General features: G+C 33.6%; 4 protein-coding genes across 8 annotated transcripts; 2 read left to right on the top strand and 2 right to left on the bottom strand.

The window, feature by feature from the left end:
- Window positions 1–1,775: 1,775 nt before the first annotated feature.
- LOC131009280 (protein THYLAKOID FORMATION1, chloroplastic-like) lies at window positions 1,776–12,709 on the bottom strand. 3 transcript variants are annotated; one of them, XM_057936571.1, is made up of 6 exons: window positions 12,306–12,672; window positions 11,565–11,832; window positions 11,023–11,239; window positions 10,278–10,393; window positions 10,003–10,122; window positions 1,776–1,785 (listed from the first exon to the last, which is right to left on the bottom strand). In XM_057936571.1, the coding sequence occupies exons 1-5, from the start codon at window positions 12,532–12,534 to the stop codon at window positions 10,038–10,040; spliced, it is 915 nt and encodes a 304-aa protein (XP_057792554.1). In that variant the 5' UTR covers window positions 12,535–12,672; the 3' UTR covers window positions 1,776–1,785; window positions 10,003–10,037. The 3 variants fall into 3 exon arrangements, with proteins under 3 accessions (XP_057792554.1, XP_057792555.1, XP_057792553.1); XM_057936572.1 differs by lacking the exon at window positions 1,776–1,785 and having other exon boundaries at window positions 9,822–10,122; window positions 12,339–12,709; XM_057936570.1 differs by lacking the exon at window positions 1,776–1,785 and having other exon boundaries at window positions 9,822–10,122.
- LOC131009221 (diacylglycerol kinase 5-like) lies at window positions 4,960–9,186 on the top strand. Of its 2 annotated transcripts, none has more exons than XM_057936480.1 (13): window positions 4,960–5,122; window positions 5,753–5,973; window positions 6,177–6,299; window positions 6,395–6,523; window positions 6,614–6,699; window positions 6,949–7,066; window positions 7,244–7,292; window positions 7,480–7,562; window positions 7,732–7,799; window positions 7,946–8,020; window positions 8,162–8,249; window positions 8,332–8,448; window positions 8,598–9,186. In XM_057936480.1, the coding sequence occupies exons 2-13, from the start codon at window positions 5,773–5,775 to the stop codon at window positions 8,910–8,912; spliced, it is 1,452 nt and encodes a 483-aa protein (XP_057792463.1). In that variant the 5' UTR covers window positions 4,960–5,122; window positions 5,753–5,772; the 3' UTR covers window positions 8,913–9,186. The 2 variants fall into 2 exon arrangements, with proteins under 2 accessions (XP_057792463.1, XP_057792464.1); XM_057936481.1 differs by lacking the exon at window positions 4,960–5,122 and adding an exon at window positions 5,129–5,261.
- Window positions 12,710–17,123: 4,414 nt separating the features above from the next.
- On the bottom strand, window positions 17,124–19,431 carry LOC131009284 (protein SENSITIVITY TO RED LIGHT REDUCED 1). Its single transcript, XM_057936578.1, has 2 exons — window positions 19,283–19,431; window positions 17,124–18,145 (listed from the first exon to the last, which is right to left on the bottom strand). Exons 1-2 carry the CDS (start codon window positions 19,301–19,303, stop codon window positions 17,285–17,287), a joined length of 882 nt encoding a protein of 293 aa, XP_057792561.1. The 5' UTR covers window positions 19,304–19,431; the 3' UTR covers window positions 17,124–17,284.
- Window positions 19,432–20,181: 750 nt separating this feature from the next.
- LOC131009331 (lysM domain-containing protein ARB_03442-like) lies at window positions 20,182–21,609 on the top strand. 2 transcript variants are annotated; one of them, XM_057936637.1, is made up of 2 exons: window positions 20,182–20,326; window positions 21,216–21,609. In XM_057936637.1, the coding sequence occupies exons 1-2, from the start codon at window positions 20,230–20,232 to the stop codon at window positions 21,404–21,406; spliced, it is 288 nt and encodes a 95-aa protein (XP_057792620.1). In that variant the 5' UTR covers window positions 20,182–20,229; the 3' UTR covers window positions 21,407–21,609. The 2 variants fall into 2 exon arrangements, with proteins under 2 accessions (XP_057792620.1, XP_057792619.1); XM_057936636.1 differs by having other exon boundaries at window positions 21,213–21,609.
- Window positions 21,610–21,972: the final 363 nt, after the last annotated feature.

Genomic DNA, 21,972 nt, shown 5'->3' with positions numbered 1-21,972 from the left:
CTCCAACGAATATAACATTAATATGCATTTTTTGAGTTTCAAGTTGTACAATTAATAACAATATAATGCTCCAACAAATTTTACATTAATATGCAGAATATATACATCAACTTATTCCAACGAATTTTAGATTCATATGCAGATCCTATACATCAAAATACTAAATAGTTAACATCTGAGTTTCAATTACATATCCTAAATTAATTTTTTTTTCAATAATCATTCATTCTTTTATTTTTAAGAATTTTAATTAATTTTCAGTAAAAATAATTTATAAATATGTCTAAGATTTATAGTTTATAGTTTTGATTTAGATATTACATTGTTCTAATGACTTTTTTTAACGGGTTTGCAGTTCACAGATGATCAAATAAACTCCAAATATTTGATATCTTTCTCTTTGAATAAGATCTCAATTCCAGCGACGGTTTCATTAGATATCGTACAACTAGAATCCCTCTTTTTTCCGATCCAGTTCCTCCACCACCGCGAACCCCAGTTAGATTCAGGCATGCTACACTTTTGAGTTATTGGGAGAACCCAAGTACTCTCTTTCGGATTCAGGAAATATCTTTTTTGCATTTGTTGAAATTGAGAAGTTGTTTATTGCTAATTTCACCAGTTTAACCAATTTTCCTGGCATGTCGTTATCAAATGGAACTTTCATATCTGATTCAGACAATCTACTGATATTAGAAGAGATGTCTTACAACATGGAAGAAATGAAAAAAAGGTAACGTTAAACTATATGTCTATATCCCTGTTTGACAGATGAGCAAAGAATGATATATGAAAAAATATGGAAGAAATGAAATAAGACAACGTTAAACTATATGTCTATATCCCTCTTTGACAGATGAGCAAATAATGATTTATGAAAAAAATAATGGTCGTGGTTGATAGTGGTGTAGGGAGGATTTTTCTTTCTATATGAATATATATAACATCATTATTGCTGTCTAGGGCAGTACTACACACTCTAAATTCGGTATACCATTAGATTGCCACAAAGTGTAATTTTTTATAGCTATTAATTTTGAAAATTAAAAAATGCAAATTTAATTTGTTTTGAGATCGGCCTCCATTTTAGAAAATAGAAAAAAATATTAAAATATAAAAATTACTAATTGTCTTTATGTATGTATGTATGTATGTATGTATGTATATGATCAGAAACATATGAGTTTCAATAACAAATCCCAAGTTTAAATTTTTTTTTTCAATAATCATTCATTCTTTTTTTTTCAAAATTTTAATTAATTTTTAATAAAAATAATTTATGAATATGTCTACGATTTATAGTTTATAGTTTTGATTTGGATATTACATTGTTCTAATGACTTTTTCTTTAACAGATTTGTAGTTCACAGATGATCAAATAAAAAACTTAGCATTGGTACCTTGAAATTGAGAAGTTGCTTCTAATTTCACCAGTTTAACCAATTTTCCTAGCATGTCGTTATCAAACGAAAGTGTCATATCTGATTAAGAGAATCTACTGATATTAGAAGAGATGTTTTACAATATGGAAGAAATGAAAAAGGACAACGTTAAACTATATGTCTATATCCCTCTTTGACAGATGAGCAAAGAATGATTTATCAAAAAATAATGGTCGTGGTTGATAGTGGTGTAGGGAGGATTTTTCTTTCTATATGGATATGGTGGTATAGGAAAGACATATATTTGGAACACCTTATACTCGATCATACGTAGGAAGGGTAGTACTCCAGGTAGCTTCGAGTGTTATAGCATCAATAATGTTGTCTAGGGGCAGTACTACACGCTCTAGATTCGGTATACCATTAGATTGCCACAAAGTGTAATTTTTTATAGCTATTAATTTTGAAAATTAAAAAAATGCAAGTTTATTTTGTTTTGAGTTCATCCTCCATTTTAGAAAATAGAAAAAAGTATTAAAATATAAAAATTACTAATTGTCTTTATGTATGTATGTATGTATGTATTTATATGGTCATAATGGTTGGTCTAATATATTTTTCTCATTAGTTAAAATTCGTTATTTTGCTATTTAAGTTTTGATTAATTGTCTTCCTCTGTACAGAAAATGAATGAGTACACATTTGATAAAAGTACATTTTTATTTAAAATATACATATTACATATAATAATTTTCTCATAAGAAATAGGCAAATGCTTCTGGTTCGAATATAAAAGAAACCAAAGAATTTGCGGAATGGATATTTAAAAATATAGGTGACTGTACTGCCGGTCAAAGTCTTGGTGATGGAGAATCTGTTGTGACATTATCAGAAGACATTCTTATACGTGATGCAACAAATCCTATTGCAGTTATAGTGGAAAACACATATCATGCATTTGACCTATAAATGTTTAAGAATAGAGTTATCTTGGCCCCCACCAATGAGATGGTTGATACGATAAATGATGACGTCATGTCTTTAATGTCTATCAAAGAAAGGGTTTTCCTAAGTTCAAACAACATTCGCAAAGAAGATGGACAAGTGGACCTCGATGAACAGATATTCTCGGATGAATATCTAAACACGATCAAGTGTTCACGATTGTCGAGTCATGAAATTAAGAGGGATGCATAATCATGCTTTTTAGAAATATTGATTCATCTAATGAGCTTTGCAATGACACTAGGCTAATAGTAACTAAACTTAGGGAACGCGTAATTGAAGGCAAATTCATTTCAGGAAAAAATGCGGGCAAATAGTTTCCTATAGCTGGAATGATTATGAGTCTATCAGATTTCACTAAATTTTCAATTCGGTTTTAGAGAAGACAATTCTCCGTGAGTGTTTATTTTGCTATGGAAATAAATAAAAATCAGGGACAATCTCATTCAAATGTAGGATTATATGCGAAATCTGTTTTCAGTCATGGACAACCCTACATGTCAAATTTAATAATTTATTCAAACTTTGATAGTTTAAGTCATTAATGATTTTATTTAATTTATTTATTTTTCTTATTTTTTGCAGTTATTGGTTCCAGCTACAGGCATCTAATTTAGGTACGTTTCAAATAATTGTTCCAATTTCTCTTTTAATATCTTGTGGGTTGAAACTATGCTTACATATAAATTTCATAAAGACATTTAAATTAGATCAATTTCAAATAAATATTATAGCCTTTTACTTTAAAATAATTTTATTAAATTCTCTATTTCAGTGAAAAGAAATTCATAAAACAAAAAAATATAATATTAAATAATTTTATAAATTTATATTTTAATAGATCCCGTCGAAATTCGACGGGTCATTTACTAGTTGATTAATTCATAAATTTTATTAATTTATTCCTAATTCTCATTTATCACAAAAAGATAGATATCTCAATAGATCACAGCCTTCTTTCATGAAGTTTTATGTTAGGTTTGAATTCAGATGTTGAAGCCTTTTCGTAGAAAAATATTACTATGAACTTTCATTTATTTTTTAAAAATCTCAAACTTTGCAAATAAATAAATAAATAATTTTGACTCGCGGTTGAGAATTTGGTGTCGGAAAGCTTAATCAACACGTTGAATTCTCACATAAAATATACAATTCACTCAAATTTTCGATCAAAAATTACACACTTAAATGTATTTACAATTCTCATTAATATATAATTATGTCTAAAATTTAAAATATTAAGTCCCGAATTCAATCAAAATCCTTTTTATTGTACTTCCTTCGTTCTATTATTAAGGGTAAATATCACTTTAAACCTCAAACTATTTTCACAGTATCAATTATATCTTGAATTATCATAAAATAATTTTTTAAACCTTAATCTATCAATTTTGTATCAATTGTATCATTCATCTATTTTTCATCTTTTGAATTTTTAATTAATAAGACATATAATCACGTCATGTTACATAATGTAGGTCAAAAAAGAATAATTCTAAATACATCACGGCATTCGGTGACCCACGTCAAATTTTTAGAGCAAAAAAAAAAAACGCGAATGATACAATTGATACAAAATTGATAGTTCAAGGTTTAAAAAATCATTTTCGATAGTTTGGGATATAATTGATAATGAGAAAATAATTTTAGGTTTAAACTGATATTTACCCTATTAATGTTCCGCTATTTCTGGACACGAAGTTAAAAAACTACGTATATTTAATATATAAAATAATTAGTAAAATATATTTTAAAATTATTTTAAATTAGTTAATAGGCTGGACCCACTGTTAAAACATTTTTAAATAATTAACTTTTTACTTAAAAAAAAAGTTGTGAGTATAAAATTTGGAGTGAAATACGAGGGAAGAATCCTTAACGAAATCAGCCAACTGTAATAACGACTAATCCGACGGCTGCAGTTTTCTTCCGCGAAACGACGACTCTTGCGCTCTCAGCCATAGCTAGGGCTGTAAACGAGCCGAGCCGAGCCGAATACAAGCAGGCTCGAGCTCGGCTCGTTTAAATATTCGGGTGTTCGAGATCGGCTCGAGCTCGATTCGAGCTTTTATCTTGATGATCGAGCTCGGCTCGTCACCCACATACTAAGCTCGAGCTCGGTTCGAGTTCGGCTCGGGTGATGCTCGATAATGTCGAATTCGAGCTTGAGCTCGAGCTCGGCTCGTTAGATGTTCGTATATATGATGTTCAAGCTCGAATTTGTTATAAATTTAAGAAAATCTTCTTAATTAATATGTTATTCGAGTTCGAGTTCGACTCGTTTAAGGCTCGTGTACTAACTCGATTGAAGGCTCGACTGAAGGTTCGTGAACAGGCTCGCGAACATGTTCGCGAACAATCGAATTCGAACATGTTCGTGAGCTCAACGAGCCGAGCACTGTCAGGCTCGAGCTCGGCTCGATAAAAATTTCGAGCTCGAAATCAGGCTCGAGCTCGGCTCGTTTATTATCGAATCGAGCTCCGAACGAGCTTTTTTCGAGCCGAATCTCGAATAGCTCGCGAGTGGCTCTGTTCATTTACAGCCCTAGCCATAGCTAACTTAGGCGTATAAATTTCACAACAACCAAATCACTTAACGCCGAAGCTTTCTCTCTCAAGTCATCGTCACACCTCATCATCACGCGTTGAATCCATCTGGCTAGAATTCAAGATCCGAACTTCGCTGCAGATTCCTCTACGGGCCCACCACGAATTCGTATCTTCATCTTTCCCGGGTGCGGATATCTTATTCTTTTCGGATCTTCTTTTTTCTTTTCTTTTTTCTGTTGGCTTGATTGACGTCGCGTGGATCTTATTGGGATCTTAGTATTATTGTTGTTGAGTTTGGGGGAGCAATTCGGCGTCTGAATTTTGGTAATTGATGAGTTTGACTATTTTGGGTGTTGTGAGAATTATGTGTTTGATGAAATGCTTCATGCTGTTTGAATGTGTTTTGAGGCGGAAGAGGATTTAATGCTGAATTTCAAGAGAGGTTTTTTATTGATGATTTTATCTCGAACTTGGGACATGGAATGTTCTTGCTGATCTTTATTTTAATAGGGTATATTTTCTTGATTTGTGTGCTTTCTGTGACAACTTGAAGAATAAATTAAAAAAAATGTGATTTCATTATTTGAGTTTTGCTACAAGAAATAATTGGTGATATTGTGAGGAGAATAAGCGAATATAAGTCCTCAATTTCTTGAATTTAGTATTGCAGTTGTTGAGTTGGAGTTGGGAATCATTTTTCTTCACTTTGTAATTGTATTGCAGTAGTTTATTTGGAGTTAGGAATCATTTTCTTGAGTTTGTGTTGCATTTGTTGATTTGGAGTTAGGAATCATTTTCTTGAATTTGTGTTGCAGTTGTTGATTTGGAGATAGGAATGGCGAGTGAGCATCTTGATAAAGATGAATTCATCAAGAAGTTTCATATCCCGAGCTCTCTACTTGAGCAAGGCACGGAGGTGCAATGCCTAGATTCTAAGCCTGAGCACCCTGTTCTCGTGTTTATCAACTCGAAAAGTGGTGGTCAGCTTGGAGGAGAGCTTCTTGTCACGTATAGGTCTATACTAAACAAAGAACAGGTGAAAAATCAGCTGTCACTCACGATATAGTTTCTTGTTGCGGAAAAACCATCAATTTCAAATCACTAGAATATAGGAAAAACATGAAAGCAAATATAGACAAACTACTTTGTATTTGTGCAAGCATTTCTAGCTTACCTTATTTTAACCTCATTTAGTATGGACAATTCGTTTAGCAGTTAACCAATCTCCCTTATTTTTAGGTTATTGATTTAGGAGAAGAAACTCCTGATAGTGTGCTTCGCAAGGTTTATATCAATCTGGAAAGGCTGAAGAATCATGGCGATGAAAATGCTTCCGAGTTTGAGAAGAATTTGAAGATAATTGTAAGTTGTGAACAAAAAGAATATAAGGATGTTTGTCTTTCCTTTTCTTATTGAAATTTAATGCATAGTAAATATCTCATAGTTTCGACATTTAGGTAGCTGGTGGAGATGGTACAGCCGGATGGCTTCTTGGGGTGGTTTCTGATCTCAAATTATCTCAGCCGCCACCAATCGCTACTATGCCTTTGGGAACAGGAAACAATCTGCCATTTGCATTTGGCTGGGTGAGTATGAAATGAATCCTATTATTCTTTGAGGTAATGTTTCAAGTATATTAGGTTTTCGAGCTCTCAGTCTAATCCGCTGCATTTTAGGGCAAGAGAAATCCTGGAACTGATCGTAGCTCCGTGCTGTCATTCATGGATCAAGTACGGAAAGCAAAAGAAATGAAGATAGACAGGTAATCTCCATTCAACTTTCATAAATTACATCTTTCTTTTGTATTTTAATGTGATTTTTCATAGATGTGCTGATCTCGACATGCTTTTTCTTAATGCTCGTCTTATAACCATCAATCGTTTGAAATTATATAGGTTATATATACCATTTTACCAAAGATCTTCGTTTGTTATTTCTAGACAATGTGTTGGCATGACACACATAGTTTTCCTTTCTCGTGTTTGTGCTTAAAATTTTCTGTACCTACCAGTTGGCACATTCTTATGCGAATGAAAGCAAAACAAGCTTGTGATCCGGTTGCTCCTCTGGAGTTGCCACACTCGTTGCATGCATTTCATCGGGTTTCTCCAACAGATGATCTCAATGTGGTAAGAAAGATTTTCTTCCTTTAGTTTGAGGCGTTTTTTTCCCCTGCATCTTGTGCCATTGCATTGTATCTTCATTGTAATGTAATTCCCATTTCAACTATGGCTACGTTGTACTGCTGTGATCGAATCTCATGCTTCGATCTAATAATCTCACTTGTCACAATATTAATGTTTCAGGAAGGTTGTGATACATATCGTGGAGGATTCTGGAACTATTTTAGCATGGGTAAGCGAATCTTCTTAAAAAACCTCGAACATACGTACACCTTTGATCGTAAGCGAATATTGAGTTGTGTAATCAAGACTCTATCTGAAGCCGCTTGCATTTTGGCCATTAATTCCATGGATGCTCCCTTTTTTCTCTTCCCATTTTTTGTTTTTTAATATTGTTGTTTTATGTTTCTGCTCTTCAGGTATGGATGCTCAGGTTTCTTATGCATTCCACACCGAGCGCAAGCTGAATCCAGAAAAATTCAAAAACCAGCTTGTTAATCAAGTACTTATTTTTTTTTTTTCCCTTAAAAAGCATTGTGATTTCTGTCACTGTATCTTAATTCTTACACTTACACATAAATAAGATGGTTTTTAGCATCTATATATAGCTCTTTTCTTACCAATAGCTAAATCTTTCTTTATCGAAGAGGTGATTCTTTGCTCCGTTACAGAGTACATATGCGAAGCTTGGATGCTCGCAAGGATGGTTTTTGCCTTCTCACTTCAACCATGCTGCAAGGTCAGCTTGTATGCTTCAGCTTTTCTAATGGATGTTTTTGCTCGACTTTGCTTATGGCCAAACGCATTTTCTCATATACCGTATACGTGCTCATGATTTTGCTTTCTTCGTCACTGTCTTACACTGAATATATATTCCCATTGCAGCATTGCTCAACTTTCTAAGGTTAAGATCAAGAAAAAGCATACTGATGATTGGCAAGACCTCGAAATTCCCAACAGGTACGGCACTTATCTGCGCTATGCATATGCTCATTTAATGCATCTTAAACGAGATCATGAGGTTTGAGTTTACTAGATCACGAGGCGGTCCATTGCCTTAGTTTCAACTTGCACTAATGCATCTTTTTGTCTAACATACAGTGTCAGATCAATTGTATGCCTTAATTTGCCCAGCTTTTCTGGAGGACTAAATCCTTGGGGAACTCCGAGTAGTCATAAACGTCGTGATGTCAGTAATATTGTCAACGAATATCTTTTCCGACCAATTCTTCAACTGAAACTAACTACTGGAATTTCTGTACTTGCAACAGAGAGACTTAACCCCGCCTTACGTAGATGATGGCCTCCTTGAGATTGTTGGTTTCAGAAACGCTTGGCACGGGCTTGTTTTGCTCGCTCCAAATGGGCATGGGACGCGTCTTGCGCAGGTTAGATATCGTTTTTCCCCTATTCCTACCATAGTGATTTAGTATTTTATGAAAGTTTAAGTCTTGATTATTACATGATTAGCAGAAATTCCATTTCCAAGTGAAGTTTGCATGACCATTTTTGTATTGTTTTCTTGTGTGCATCGAAGGCACAACGCATCAGATTCGAGTTTCACAAAGGCTCCGCGAAAGAGACGTACATGAGAGTCGATGGGGAACCGTGGAAGCAACCTCTCCCAGAGAACGATGAGACCGTTGTGATAGAAATCTCTCATCTTGGCCAAGTGAAGATGCTTGCTACCCATGATTGTAGAGCCATGAGTGCTCTCGACCCCTCGACTCCGGTTGCTCTCGACGTCGATGAAAAGGATAGTGATGAGGAGGTTGAAGAAGAATGGAGGAAGTTTGGTGCAGCAGACACTTTCAGAATTCCAGAAGGGGTTGATTTATCCCACCTCAGTTGATAGTTAAAAAGCTTGCTAGTCTGATTTATTTGGTTGTTTGTTTCTTTCAAGGTGAAGAATAAGCTCAAGATTGGTGTTTTTTTCTTCTTTTTCTTCATTCTTTTTTTCGTTTTAAAAATATATTTGTTGGGGAAATTAGTTTGAAGCTTTGTACATTAGAGTAGGAAAAACAGTGGCCGGTTAGTTAAGTTAGTTAGGTTTGATTGCAAAAAAATATTTTTATTGGGAATATTATTGTTCAATACTGATTTTACCTAGTCAAGATTTTAATTTTATCAATTAATCTTGAACTATATACTAAAATTAGTGATTATTGTGGACAGTGTTGTAAACAAGTCGAATCAAGCCGAATTGAATACTAATAGGCTCGAGTTCGGCTTATTTAAATATTTAAGTGTCCGAGCTTGGCTCGAGCTTCTGTCTTGTTGAACGAGCTCAACTCGTCACTCAATTATCAAATTTTAACCCAATTCGAGCTCGATTTATGTGATATTCAATAATGTTATATTTGAGTTTGAGCTCAAACTCAGCTCGTTAGATATTCGTATAAATGATAAGTTCGAGATCGTTAAAATTCGTGAAAGGCTTGAAAAATATTTAAAACGTGCTCTTCATCTTAATTAACATGCTACTCTAGCTAATTTCTATTCAGAATCATTATTTAATGTTTGTTAAAATATTCTCTTATATATTGGGCTGAAAATTGAACCAACTCTTATATATTAAGGATTCTCCTCATTTTCCATGTTGCATGAAAATTCAACAAGAAATCATTTTCTTTCGCAAATTAGATAATCTTACAACCAAACAGTACAAATGGATTTTACAACATCAAAAAAAAGAAAAAAAAAGAAAGTAATAAACTCGAACAGCATGCTTGATCTATGAAGATGTTGTATAGCAAGAAAATACTATCAAAGAACATTATGAACAAAAATTACATTAATTTCAATAACAGATTGTCAACTCTTTGAGCTATTTCTTAAGCACTCAACTCTTTCTACTTTACAGCAAGCTCTATCATACAATCTGCATCAACTTTGGAGAAACCATTCTCAATTAATTAAACAACAGTTCAACATCAAGAGGTACCTAGGATGATGCAGAAGTCGAAATGCATCGTTATCAGATTGGTACTCCTCCAACCAGTTTTTTGACAGCCTCGTTCGCCTTTTGAGTTGCTGCCCTTTCTTCTATTTTCTTCTTCTCTCTGAGGTTTAGACGCACAGAAAACGCGTGAGATATAGCGATAGGGTATTTGGATAAGAAAGCAGAAAAAGGGATGGGTCTTGAGACTTTCATCTACATCAGTTGTAAATCTAACATTATCAGCGAAAAAAGAAAGTTGAGAGAGGAGGTCTTCACCTGTCGACGTATTCCCTCAACAACTCTTTGGCTTGAACCAGCTTAGAAAGCAGATTGCGGTAGACATCAAGGTCGCGATCAACACTTTTCTTGTCTATATTTAGAGCAGCGCAAAGCTGTCGAATTTTAAAAGAACCGTTCAGAATTGTAGACATAGTAGTATTGAAGTTTATGAGATTCTAGGAAGAAAGTGAGTAGGAGAAAAAAGAGCTCATTTCTTACCACCACATTTCTCTTCAATGAAAAAATTAGGCTTTTCAAGTAAGAGAGAAAGCAAGAGAAAAATATTCATAAAATAGTTAACGATCATTCTCTTTCATTACGAGTGCATGCATATATGAGAAATCGTATGGTCTCTACAGAGTTGGAGAAACTGTTTCACAAGCACTTCTTTCAAAATCTCCACCATATTTAGAAGGCACACAAAAAATAATACTAACATAAATTATTTCCTGCATTTCATATACTTTTTTTTTTTTTTACTATTTATTTTTTCATTCAACGAAGAGAAATAAAATAATTATGCCACTCATCTCCCATTTCCTACATTTTCAGTTGAAGGCAACTAGAATACCAGTAGATGGAGATTTGGGCTAACGAAGGCTTCTAAAAGAGTTACAGTTTTGGAAAAGAAATCAATTCACAACTATTCAACATCATTACCTAACATAATGTTTCACATGATCCAGACCACTTTTAAGAGCATCATCAAAAAAATCATTGAATGTCAAACTCGAACTTATACCTTGTCTAAGATTGTTGGCTCAGTTGCATTTGATAACTCAAGCAGGCGGAAGAGACCGACAGCAAAGAACCGACTGTAGCTGAAATTTCCCTTGCTCCCTGCTCTTTCTGAGATGTCCTTTAAGACGTTCTCAACTTCTCCTTCTCGAGATGCAAAATCAACTAAAGTGGTGGCAGATTGAGAACGGGCCCATTCTTCTACCTTCTGGGCATCAGCCCTGTTGCAAAAGCTTACTTTAGTATAGCACATTCGCCACTAGGATCACAGAAAGCTAAATCGTTTTTTAGCACCACATAGGTATGGCCTGACAGCAGAGTTAACATTCTACTTAAATTGCATTTGAAGTTTTTCTTACAGATGAAGTGTTTGATGTCAGCTTCAGGAAGATGCCTTTAAAATGTAAGCATCAGTTCACATCAAAAACTGATTAAACTACTACCTTTCCTAAAAGAAAATCTATAATTTTTATCAGGTAAATTACATGGATTGGAAAAAAAGCTAATGATGCATCAAATATTAGTTCAAGGGTGTAGTAAACAAGCCTGTATTGAACAGGATCCTCATTTAGAGCCTCAACATAAGCTTTGAAAATGGCCTCTCTATCTTCATCACTCGGGTATCCCTCCATGAGTTGATCATACACGGTAACGAAACCAAGGGCAAACACCGGATCATACTGGTATGACTTCTTGTACCTCGTCAAGTGCTGCTGTACAATCAGCTCTTGTAATACTGTATTATATATACTCGGAATTGGTCTCTTATATGCCTTCAAGAAATTCAACTTTGTCTCAGCGACTGTAGGAGGGTCTGAAAGCAATATCCGTAGGATGTTTCAGAATGACTAATTTACAGCTAAGAAACACAAAACTACAGCAAAGAGATTAATTTCTATCATTTGAGCTAATTTTGCTCGATTCACATCCTATTGAATGAGTGAACTTGGAGAAAACCTAGTAATGAAGATAAAAATACTCAATCGTGAATCTTATCAACTCATGGAAGCAAAGGCAGCATCTCAGTTATCATTTCAGTTCTATAGCTTTAGTAGATCAGGAAAGTTTGCCTAACCTCCCTAATCTCGCCCATGATAATAATAATATAGTGTACAATCTAAGATTTGGAATACTATCATTAATTAACACCTCCAGCTTCTAACGAGTAATTAAATTCTTATCAATAACAGATGCATTAATTGACCTACTTTACTAAGAAAAACGCAAATACGTCAAAAAAAAATCACACAATCACATAATTCTCAGAAATTAAGCTAAAGAGAACACCGGAAAACCCTAGAGAGTGAGAATGGCGCGTGCCTGCGGCGGCGGACGCGCAGTTAACCGCCACGGCGGTGCGCACGCTCCGGCTCCGGAAGTTGCAGGAACCACGGGGCGAGCGGAGCTTGAGCGCGGTGAAATTCGACACCAGACATCCGTGAGAAGGTGGAAGCGAGAACTTGCGGTGGGCTGACTGAGCTATTGAAGCAAACGACACCGACGCCACGGCCGCCATTGTTGATTCTCGCCGAGGAATGGGGAAAGGGGGGAAACGGTTTTCCGTTTCCGATTTCCTTTTTTAGATTTGGGGTGTCAGGGGTCGTCCAATTGGATTCCGACACGTGGATCCATCGTTGTGTGAGGCTGACCTTCTCACTCCAGCTGGTTCATGTTTTGTGTGGTGGTGGTGTTTGCTCATTAATTAATATTCCAAAATAAATTAAATTTAAATTCTTTTTATTTATTTTTTTCATAAATTTCATAATTATCACAGAGAAAGTTAACTTTTCATGAAATTTTTATTGTTAATTTGGACTCATTGGTTTTTATTCATTATACTATTGAGTATTTATTTGTGCTTTTATTTTTGAAGTAATTCTTTTTAGAAGTTCAACGAAATTCGAAAAATTAAATCGAATGAAAATATGAGTTTTTGGTTCTGTATGGATTTAAATTTTCAAACATATTATTTATATTTTTTTTATTAGTATATTAGTTTTCCATTCAAAATATAAGAATTTATTATTAAAAAGTTGACGTCTTGAAGAAATTGATATATAACCAATTTGCTAGGAATATATTGTAGCTTAGATTATATACTATTTCTCTAAATTTGTGCATCAATTGTTGAATTAATTATTCAACCTTGTTTGCAAATAGTCGAACTTTCACATATACATATAAAATATTTAAATGTGTTAATATGAATATAAAAGTGCCAAAACATGATCAGCTAGTAACATCATTTTCTTTTCAGCAGTTAAATTACTTTGTTTTTATTAAAAATATCAATAATGATTCCTATTTTTATGTGGCCATAAACCGTTCCAAATATTGCTAAAAATTATAGTGTATTGAGTATAAGTTGTGAACATTATTACTATTAATAATTATTATTATCATCATTTTGGCTAATTATATTGCAAAATGAAAACCTTTGAAGGAAAGAGTAATCATTATAGTCTTTGCAACTAAAATGGAACATCAATTTCTCAAATTATTCAAATTCTTGATTATTTTTATCTTCAAATTGTAGAACATGAAAATTCATTTGACATGTCACATATTCATTGGAATTACACAACAACAAGATGCAATACCATATATTATACTCTTTTCGTCTCATTAAAATTTACATATAATTTTTTTAGTTATATCATTTAACTTGGCTTATTTTCTTTATGAATTAATAACTATTTTTCATTAAAATAAATATGAACATACACACATTAAAATTACAATTTCCTCTCTTATACTATTCTAAACAATCGAATCGGAAAGACCTAGGCTAAGTGAAGTGGAATGAAGAGAATATATATTCAACGGGCACTAATTAATGAAATAAAATACGAGATCGAAAACAGAAACTCTACTTAGTAGGACCCCAACAAATGAGGTGCATAATCTTCTCAGCCTTCTCAGCTTCCCTTGCTCTTCTCATTGCATCATGCTCGGTGTTAGCTTTCCTCAGGCTCTCCGCGGCGGCGGCGCCACCGCCGTAAACCCATTTGGCGCGGCCGGTATCAGGCGGCGGCGGAGAAGGGTTGATGCCGCCGGCCATGTTGTTTCTCTGCAGCATCTTTGAGTAAACTCAACTATAGCTTAAGAGAAAAGTAAAGGAGTTGAGCTACTTCACGTTTGATATTTGTAATAAAATTGTGTGGTGGAATGAGAGAGAGAAACAAGGGGCTGTGGCCCCAGGTTTTACGGTTATCACCAACGAGCTAGATTCTAGAGAGAGAGAGGGAGAGCATTTGTCACCACAAGATACACAGTTACACACTGCAAAAATCTTGGTGCTGGATTTTTAATATATTTTTTTTATTAATTTTTATTAGGCCTAGGGTTTTTTAGTAATTATGAAGTGTGACGGCAAATTCAATCACCTAAGATCGAACCACGTAAATTTTCGAGTATTGTGTAGTTTTCTTTCTTGCATTTTGATAAGGTTATATAAGTGTATCTCAAATGTTGTTGTTAGCTTGTTGCGATCAAATTCTTAATTAATACTCCCTCCGTCCGCCAAAAGTATGGCACAATTACTATATTTGGCGTCCGCAAAAAGTATTCCACTTTTCTTTTAAAGTCATGGTCCCACCATCCACCTTTATATTTTATCCTTACAAACATTCTTTATTTACAAAAAACTCACCCTAAAATTCAATCTCAACCACACATCTCATAAAGTGGTGGGACCATTTCTTCACTACATCAACATCATCACCAATTTTATTAAATCTCGTGCCCAGCCAAAGTGTCATACTTTTGGCGGACGGAGAGAGTATTAATAATGAACGGTGAACATGTGATACTATCATTTTAGTGCTCATGTCTTTAATTGAGATTAACAATAAATGCATTATTTTTATTTCTTCTCCACTTCATAACTAAGAAATATAATGAAGGGCATATATGTAAAATTATATTTTAAAAAAACAATAGAAATATATCTTGCTTGTAAAATTATATTTTTTTTATAAGTGTAATTTTATGTAATATGACACTTATTTGAATAAGGAGGAAATAGTATGCTACACGCAAATCTTCCGTGAAGAACTATAATTGTGTATGTATTTATTTTTTTATTTATGTATGTATTTTAATTTTATTATTTTAAAAATGTTATTAATATCATTATTATTATATATATTTGTATAATGAAATTAAATATTTCAGACAACTGATTTTAAAGCGGTGCAAGTAAGAATAATATGACATGAAAATGTCTGTTGATTCCAATTGGACCACCTGATCTGGTCCATTTTCTTTTTTAACATATTTGATACTAATATAATATCGATTAATTGTTTCGTAGTAAAATATAATGCGTTTTATAAAAAGAAAAGGGTATTATATTTATTTAATTACAATATCCTCCATCTAAGTGAAAAAAAAAATTGTTTAATCAACAAGTTATATTGTTAGTATCACAAATAAAATTCTTTTTGGACATAGTGATCGACATTAATATAATTTTATTTATGGCAATTGACGATTTTAATGATATGTGATTGGATACCAAATTTAATTAATTACAACAATCAATCAGCATCAAACTCTCAATGAAACCGGAAACAACTTCAATTTGTTTTTAATCTTATCCTCTCCTTTTTTTTTGTTTCTTTGTAACCGCTCACACAATGAAAATGACTTTTTTATTTCACAAAATTATAGTATATATTATTCAATAGAATTATGGATGCCAATAGATTTTAAAACCCCCTTATCCAAACGTTTACACTTTCACAATCTCATACGTTATACCAACAGCGGCCATCAATTCATATCATTGAATTGAAGTCCTATTTTTACTCTTCTTTTTAATAATTTTTTTTTTTTTTTGATCAAGCAATTTATTAATCAAAAGAAGGTACCAGCAGTACCGAAAATTACAACACTCTCGAGATCAAGTCCTCGGAGCTCCAAACAGAAAAATTCATCTCCTTATCAAAAATACCAAAAGTTTTATACCAACACCAAGTCCTAGCTTTAATCTCTAAGATCACATCCTCAAACCGTCCATTCATTTCCTTCAAACCTTTTGTCGTTTCTCTTCTTCCACAGAATCCAGCAACTACCAACCCACACCATCTTAAGGAACCTCCTAATCTTCTTTTCATTGCCAACACAACAGAACATCATCCAGTGCGCAGTAACCGAGCTAGGGCGAGCTGTGGAGATCCCTAGCCATTTCTGTAAGGCATTCCACATCTCTTGCGTTCTGGAACAGAGGGCGAACAGGTGATTTGAGGACTCACCGTGTTCGTGACAGAATGAGCATTGAAGCTCCTCTTCTTCCAAAGTGATCTTCCTCTTCCTAAGATTATCGCAGGTTGGCAGACGATCTTGTAGCAGTCTCCAAGCCGTGACCAGGTAAAATAACAAATAATTTTAAAGATCGTTTTACTATTGACTTGAGCCTGACCTCTCTAGCATCATGCATTAATCACAATACCACCAAATCAACACACACATTGCTCAGTCAAGTATATCTGAATTGCAGTAATTAAAGCCCAAACAGAACAAATTGTGATGAAACGACGTCATTTTATATCTAAGGAGGCGTTTAATTTGGTGAATCGAATAAATAAAATTGGAAGGTTGATTAGATAATTCACCTAACTATAGACTGATAAATAATCACTCGTTTGAATAATTATATACGAACTGAATTATTAATCACGAGTCCAATCATACCAATTAAATACTTTATTAAAGTGGACTAATTTATCAATCATGCCTTATCAGTGACAAGTTATCACTCAAAACAAACACTTAAAGAAATACACTAATTTAACATGATATTTATGACTATTTTAGTCCCTAGTAATTCAATTGGCTCAAAAAAAAAAAAAAAATCACTTGTACAATTCATTTTTACTACTCCCTCATCCCACTAGAATTTGCACACTTACCTTTTTTGTTTGTCCCACTAGAATTAACACTTTCTTAAAATAGTATGTGGTCTCTAGTTCTCTACTCACATAAAATAAGTGGACCTTACCTACATTACACTCTTAACCCTTTATTCTTAATCTCCGTGTCCAACTCAAAAGTGTCAATTCTAGTGGGACGGAGGGAGTATGTATTTTTCAGCACATCAAATTCCCAAGATTCTTCACTTCAAATTCCCAATAATCCTTTTCAATTTTAGTCTTTCTAGATATAAGAAAACTACATAGCCAATTATGCTATTGAATTTCACTAATAAGATGCTTTTATGCATCAATTGCAGAAGCTACATACCCCCCCCAAAAAATGTAGATTCACACAATCATTTGCAAATCTTCCTCCGCAGAGGGGCCAAAAAAATGCCAACTCGTACCATGAAATGCTCGAAACGAATCATCAGAGAAAGTATCAACTCTCAACTCTTCTGCGAAGCTCCTAACAGCCAAGACACGCTTCCTCGAGCTCGACACGGCCGAGCTCTTGCACAGCGACGCGTGCTGCTCGTACGCGCCAAAACTGTTCCCGAAGATCACGAGACGATTCAACCGATCCACCTCCCAATTCACTTCCAAGAGGTTGTCGTACAGTTCCGCCTCACAGTGTGGCATGAAGAACAGAGTAGGTTTCAGAGCTTGTCGACGGCCTTGCTCATTGACCGATAGAACGGAGCAGCCTAGAGATGCCAAGACCTTTGATTCTGTCAGGGAGATTATCGGGTCAAAGAGTTCTATTCCTCCGATCCAATCGAAGCTCCTCTTCAACAGAATGGCGAGGCTGAGCTGCAGCCGGGGGGGCTCGAATGACTCTATGCTACCAATCCCATAAATCACCATCTGCATCTTTTCCTCTGATCCCAAAACTTTGGAAAACTTGTCCAGCATATCAGGATTTCGGATTTGGCTCAGTAAATTTCTGTAGAATTCAGAGCTTTCAAATTTCTGAATACAAATCTCCATTTTTTGCTTCAGCTTCGCTTCTCTCTCTGGATCTGTTTCAAGATCTATCGGCGCCCATAACTGCACTTCCTTTTGCCGTTTAGGGATCACAAACTTGTTCACAGTTCTGTTCTTCTTTCCACGCCTCGGTAGCACAATAGTCCAATCTTCTGATGGATCAGATCTCTCTGGAGTTAGAGTTTTTGCCGAAGCAGCCATCGTCGCAGGCACTAGTTTCTTCTGAAGATAAGGCACCACATGAGAGTTACAGGTTGAATTTTCAGGATAACATAAATGCTTCACATACAAAATCGACTTCTCTATCACTGAGGAAAATTAGAGGAGAGAGAGTCTTTGAAGAAACTTCCAAGAAAATTGCCTCTATATGTTTACTAAGTTTCTCCAATCATTAATTTCTAGTTCAACAAACCAAAATCCAATGCTCTCCAACAAGAGTAAACAGAATCCAAGAATCTCTCAGAACAAAAGCTTGTCAATCGAGTCAGGAGTTCAAAATAATTGCCTCTATGTGTTTACTAAGTTTCTCCAATCATTAGTTTCAAGTTCTAAATATCAAAATTTCAAAGCTCTCCAACAAGAGTAACCAGAATCCAAGAATCTTTCAAAATAAAAGCTAATCAATCGAGACACGAGTTCAGAATAATTGCCTCTATGTGTTTACTAAGTTTCTCCAATCATTAGTTTCAAGTTCTAAATATCAAAATTCAAAGCTCTCCAACAAGAGTAACCAGAATCCAAGAATCTTTCAAAATAAAAGCTAATCAATCGAGTCACGAGTTCAGAATAATTGCCTCTATTTGTTTACTAAGTTTCTCCAATTATTAGTTTCAAGTTCTAAAAACCAAAATTCAATGCTCTCCAACAAGAGTAAACAGAATCCAAGAATCTCTCAAAACAAAAGCTTATCAATCGAGCCAAAAGTTCAAAATAATTGCCTCTATTTGTTTACTAAGTTTCTCCAATCATTAGTTTCCAGTTGTAGAAAACAAAACTCAATGCTCTCTCAAAACGAAGGCTTATCAATTGATTCACGAGTTCAAACATATACATATCCCTCTTCAATAACCAAAGCATTCACTTCCAATATCATAACTTTCCTCCCTCTGGCACAGAAAGTTACAAACAAATGCAAAAGCTAATGCAAGTATGTGAAGAAATCAGCAACGAGAAAGCAGAATCCAGAAAATACACTTCTTTAGCACAAAGTAAAAATTTAACAATTATGAATCCCTCCTATTCGCATTCTTTAAGTACAATTATCACATATATAAAAAAATAAAACCTATTTTTTATATGACATAATAAAAGTATTTATGCTCTCCATCAATTGATTAAAACTTATAGTAACATAATTACCTTAGATCCTTCTGAATACATAACATATGCGAAGCTTATTTCAGCTGTCGGTGAAATCAGGAAAATTTCTGAAGGAGAAGTAGGGTGAAGAAGAAGAAGAAGAAGAAGAAGACGATTTTTTTTTTCTCCATATTTATTTTTATTTTTATTTTTCTGTAGTAATTTTATTTTCTTTTAGTTTTAAAAGTTTGGGCTTTTACATTATTTTGAAAGGCCCAATGACCAAGGTAATTGGAAAGGCCCAATGATAAAGGTAATTAGGTTTATTATTCGATTTTATTATCATGGTACTTATATTTTTTTTCTTTTTATTTATTTATTTATACATTATTTTGTCTAATCTAAATTATTTATAGTCACCAATAACATTGTAAACACAACGGCACAATATATTTATATTTTGTTGATTTCATATATTGGAATTTCATGTTTGGTTCGATCATATTTTTATTTATATTTATTTATATGTTATTCCGCGAATTATATTTTGTGTTATCATACATTGAAGTTAAGTTAAGTTTATATTTTTTTAGACGATGAATTATTTACATTGTGTGTATTTCTATTCTTTGAAGATTATACATTTATTTAAGAGATAAAATTTAAAAAGTGAAGGAATCAAAAAAATGTCATATTACTTGATCACGATCTGCCTGCCGGCAAGCATTCCGACAGTTTGTGTAATTTAAATTATTTATAGTCACAAATCTAACATTGTAACATATTAAAAAATAAATTATAGTTATACGACGATTTAGACAGTATTTGCAGATGTTTCGATAATTTAACGATTTTATAAGAATAAAAATAATTAAAGTAGTGGGAACGGTATTTACAATGCGATTGCAATTATTATAAATACTGACCCTAAACATAATTAAGCATTCATCATCAATACTATCTCAAATAAAATTCATTTGAGAAAGAGAGATTAAATATTAATCACAATGGCTCATCAGACTAACAACGCATTCTTCTTCAAATTGGCTCTTGTGCTTAGTCTAGTTCTTATGATGTCTATAGCTGAGAGTGTTAATCTTCGCGGTAAGTATTTCTTAATTATATGTTTTTTTATATATACAATTTTCAAAAGGGTTCTTCGCAGTAAGCATGCATGCAACGGCGCACACACTAAAAGGGTGTTTGTCTGAGCTTATAAGCTCTTTGAAAGTACAACGTATAACGTGACTTATTTTTTTTCATAATTTTATATGTAACAATCATTTTACAAGTATTATTCAGCTATTATTTGTTGTTTTCATCATATACTATTTCAAGTTCATCGTTTCTCGATTTTCTAATTATTTCTAGTAAATATTTTCTCTCTTTAATAAAAAAAATTATCTTTCTAGCTTATAAATTCAATTATTCAAACATTTTGACAACTTATAAGCTCGACATTTTATAAACTCTTAAAACATCTTATAAATTATTGATACTCATAAGCTATTTAAAATAAGCTTTAATCAAATACCCTCTAAGAGGTGCGAGGTGTGGGGGGGCTCAAGCACCCACCAAGCAATTTTTTTCTTTCTCTTTTTTTATATAATAGATAAATTATCAGTTTTCTATGTGAATTTCTGCAAAACTCCCCATCATAATCAAATTGAATCATAGGTAAATTGTCTCCTAAAATCTCGAACTCAAAATTTAAAAAATACATACAATTCCATTTTTCTTTTTCTTTTTCCTGCATCTGTCCCTATAATATACTAGCATGCATCAATAATAATAGTATAAAAATTATCACTATTTTCTTTTTGGTTCGTCCATGAAAAATTTATCGCTTTCGTTTATAATAGTGGGATCCACGCAACTCCACTTCATTCAAAGCAGGATCCTTACTCTACTAACAACTTCACTCATATTTTATTAAAACCCTCGTCGTCTACAATATAGCAAATTTCTAAAAACTCTCTCTCTCTCTCAGCAGTTGGATTTAAAAAGCAAGACGCAGCTGATGCAGTTTGCAACTCAGTGCATGGAACTGAGAGTGACGAGACATGTTCAAGCGTGGCTCAAGAATTCAATCTCTCTTTGGATGAATTTCTCGCAATTAATCCCAATATTAACTGCGACTCAGTCTTTGTGGGTCAAAGGCTCTGCGTCGATGGCTCTGCTTAAACTACTCTTCACCTCACATCAATAAAGGGATCCACCATTTCCATATACAGTAGTATATGAGATACTATAATATTCGACTTCATTTTCCTACTTCTTACATAGCTTTAAACTATGATGTTTTGTCGCAAGTTTTATTTACTCTCAATTAAAGTTTGTCACGCGATTTTGTTCTATAAAATCGCTACATTAATTATATGATGTTACTATTACTCTTTAGTAATCTTCTTTTACAGTTTGCTGGATTTAAAAAAAAAAGGATTTTGCTAGCTAGTTTACTTATATATATAAATTACTAACAATTAAATAAGAAAATTTAAATATAGCATTACGATGGACTCGAACTCAAAATATTTAGCGTTAAGCATTAACCTAGGTCAACACTCGCACACAGTTGCATCTTATTTCTTCATCATATTTAAGGGGTGTTTGGCTAAGCTTGTTTCAAATAGCTTATAAGCTCCAACATCTTATAAATTGTTCTAAGAATTTATAACATGTAGTTTTATCAATAACTTATAAATTATCAAAGTGTTTGGACAATTATATTTACAAGCTAGCTATAAAAT

Source organism: Salvia miltiorrhiza, chromosome 2 (genome assembly GCF_028751815.1).
Source record: "Salvia miltiorrhiza cultivar Shanhuang (shh) chromosome 2, IMPLAD_Smil_shh, whole genome shotgun sequence".
NCBI classification, from domain to species: domain Eukaryota; kingdom Viridiplantae; phylum Streptophyta; class Magnoliopsida; order Lamiales; family Lamiaceae; genus Salvia; species Salvia miltiorrhiza.
This window is presented reverse-complemented; position numbering and strand designations above follow the sequence as displayed.

Excerpts from the sequence above, each read along its gene's own strand:
- LOC131009221 (XM_057936480.1), top strand. The coding sequence starts at position 5,773 with ATGGCGAGTGAGCATCTTGATAAAGATGAATTCATCAAGAAGTTTCAT. Across the intron at positions 6,524-6,613 it reads TGCCATTTGCATTTGGCTGG|GGCAAGAGAAATCCTGGAAC; the intron begins GTGAGTATGAAA and ends GCTGCATTTTAG. Across the intron at positions 7,293-7,479 it reads CTGGAACTATTTTAGCATGG|GTATGGATGCTCAGGTTTCT; the intron begins GTAAGCGAATCT and ends TCTGCTCTTCAG.
- LOC131009280 (XM_057936571.1), bottom strand. The coding sequence starts at position 12,534 with ATGGCGGCCGTGGCGTCGGTGTCGTTTGCTTCAATAGCTCAGTCAGCC. Across the intron at positions 11,240-11,564 it reads GAGGATCCTGTTCAATACAG|GGCTGATGCCCAGAAGGTAG; the intron begins GCTTGTTTACTA and ends CTTTTGCAACAG. Across the intron at positions 10,394-11,022 it reads AGCCAACAATCTTAGACAAG|CTTTGCGCTGCTCTAAATAT; the intron begins GTATAAGTTCGA and ends AAAATTCGACAG.
- LOC131009284 (XM_057936578.1), bottom strand. The coding sequence starts at position 19,303 with ATGTATTCAGAAGGATCTAAG. Across the intron at positions 18,146-19,282 it reads TGTATTCAGAAGGATCTAAG|AAGAAACTAGTGCCTGCGAC; the intron begins GTAATTATGTTA and ends CCTTATCTTCAG.
- LOC131009331 (XM_057936636.1), top strand. The coding sequence starts at position 20,230 with ATGGCTCATCAGACTAACAACGCATTCTTCTTCAAATTGGCTCTTGTG. Across the intron at positions 20,327-21,212 it reads TGAGAGTGTTAATCTTCGCG|CAGTTGGATTTAAAAAGCAA; the intron begins GTAAGTATTTCT and ends TCTCTCTCTCAG.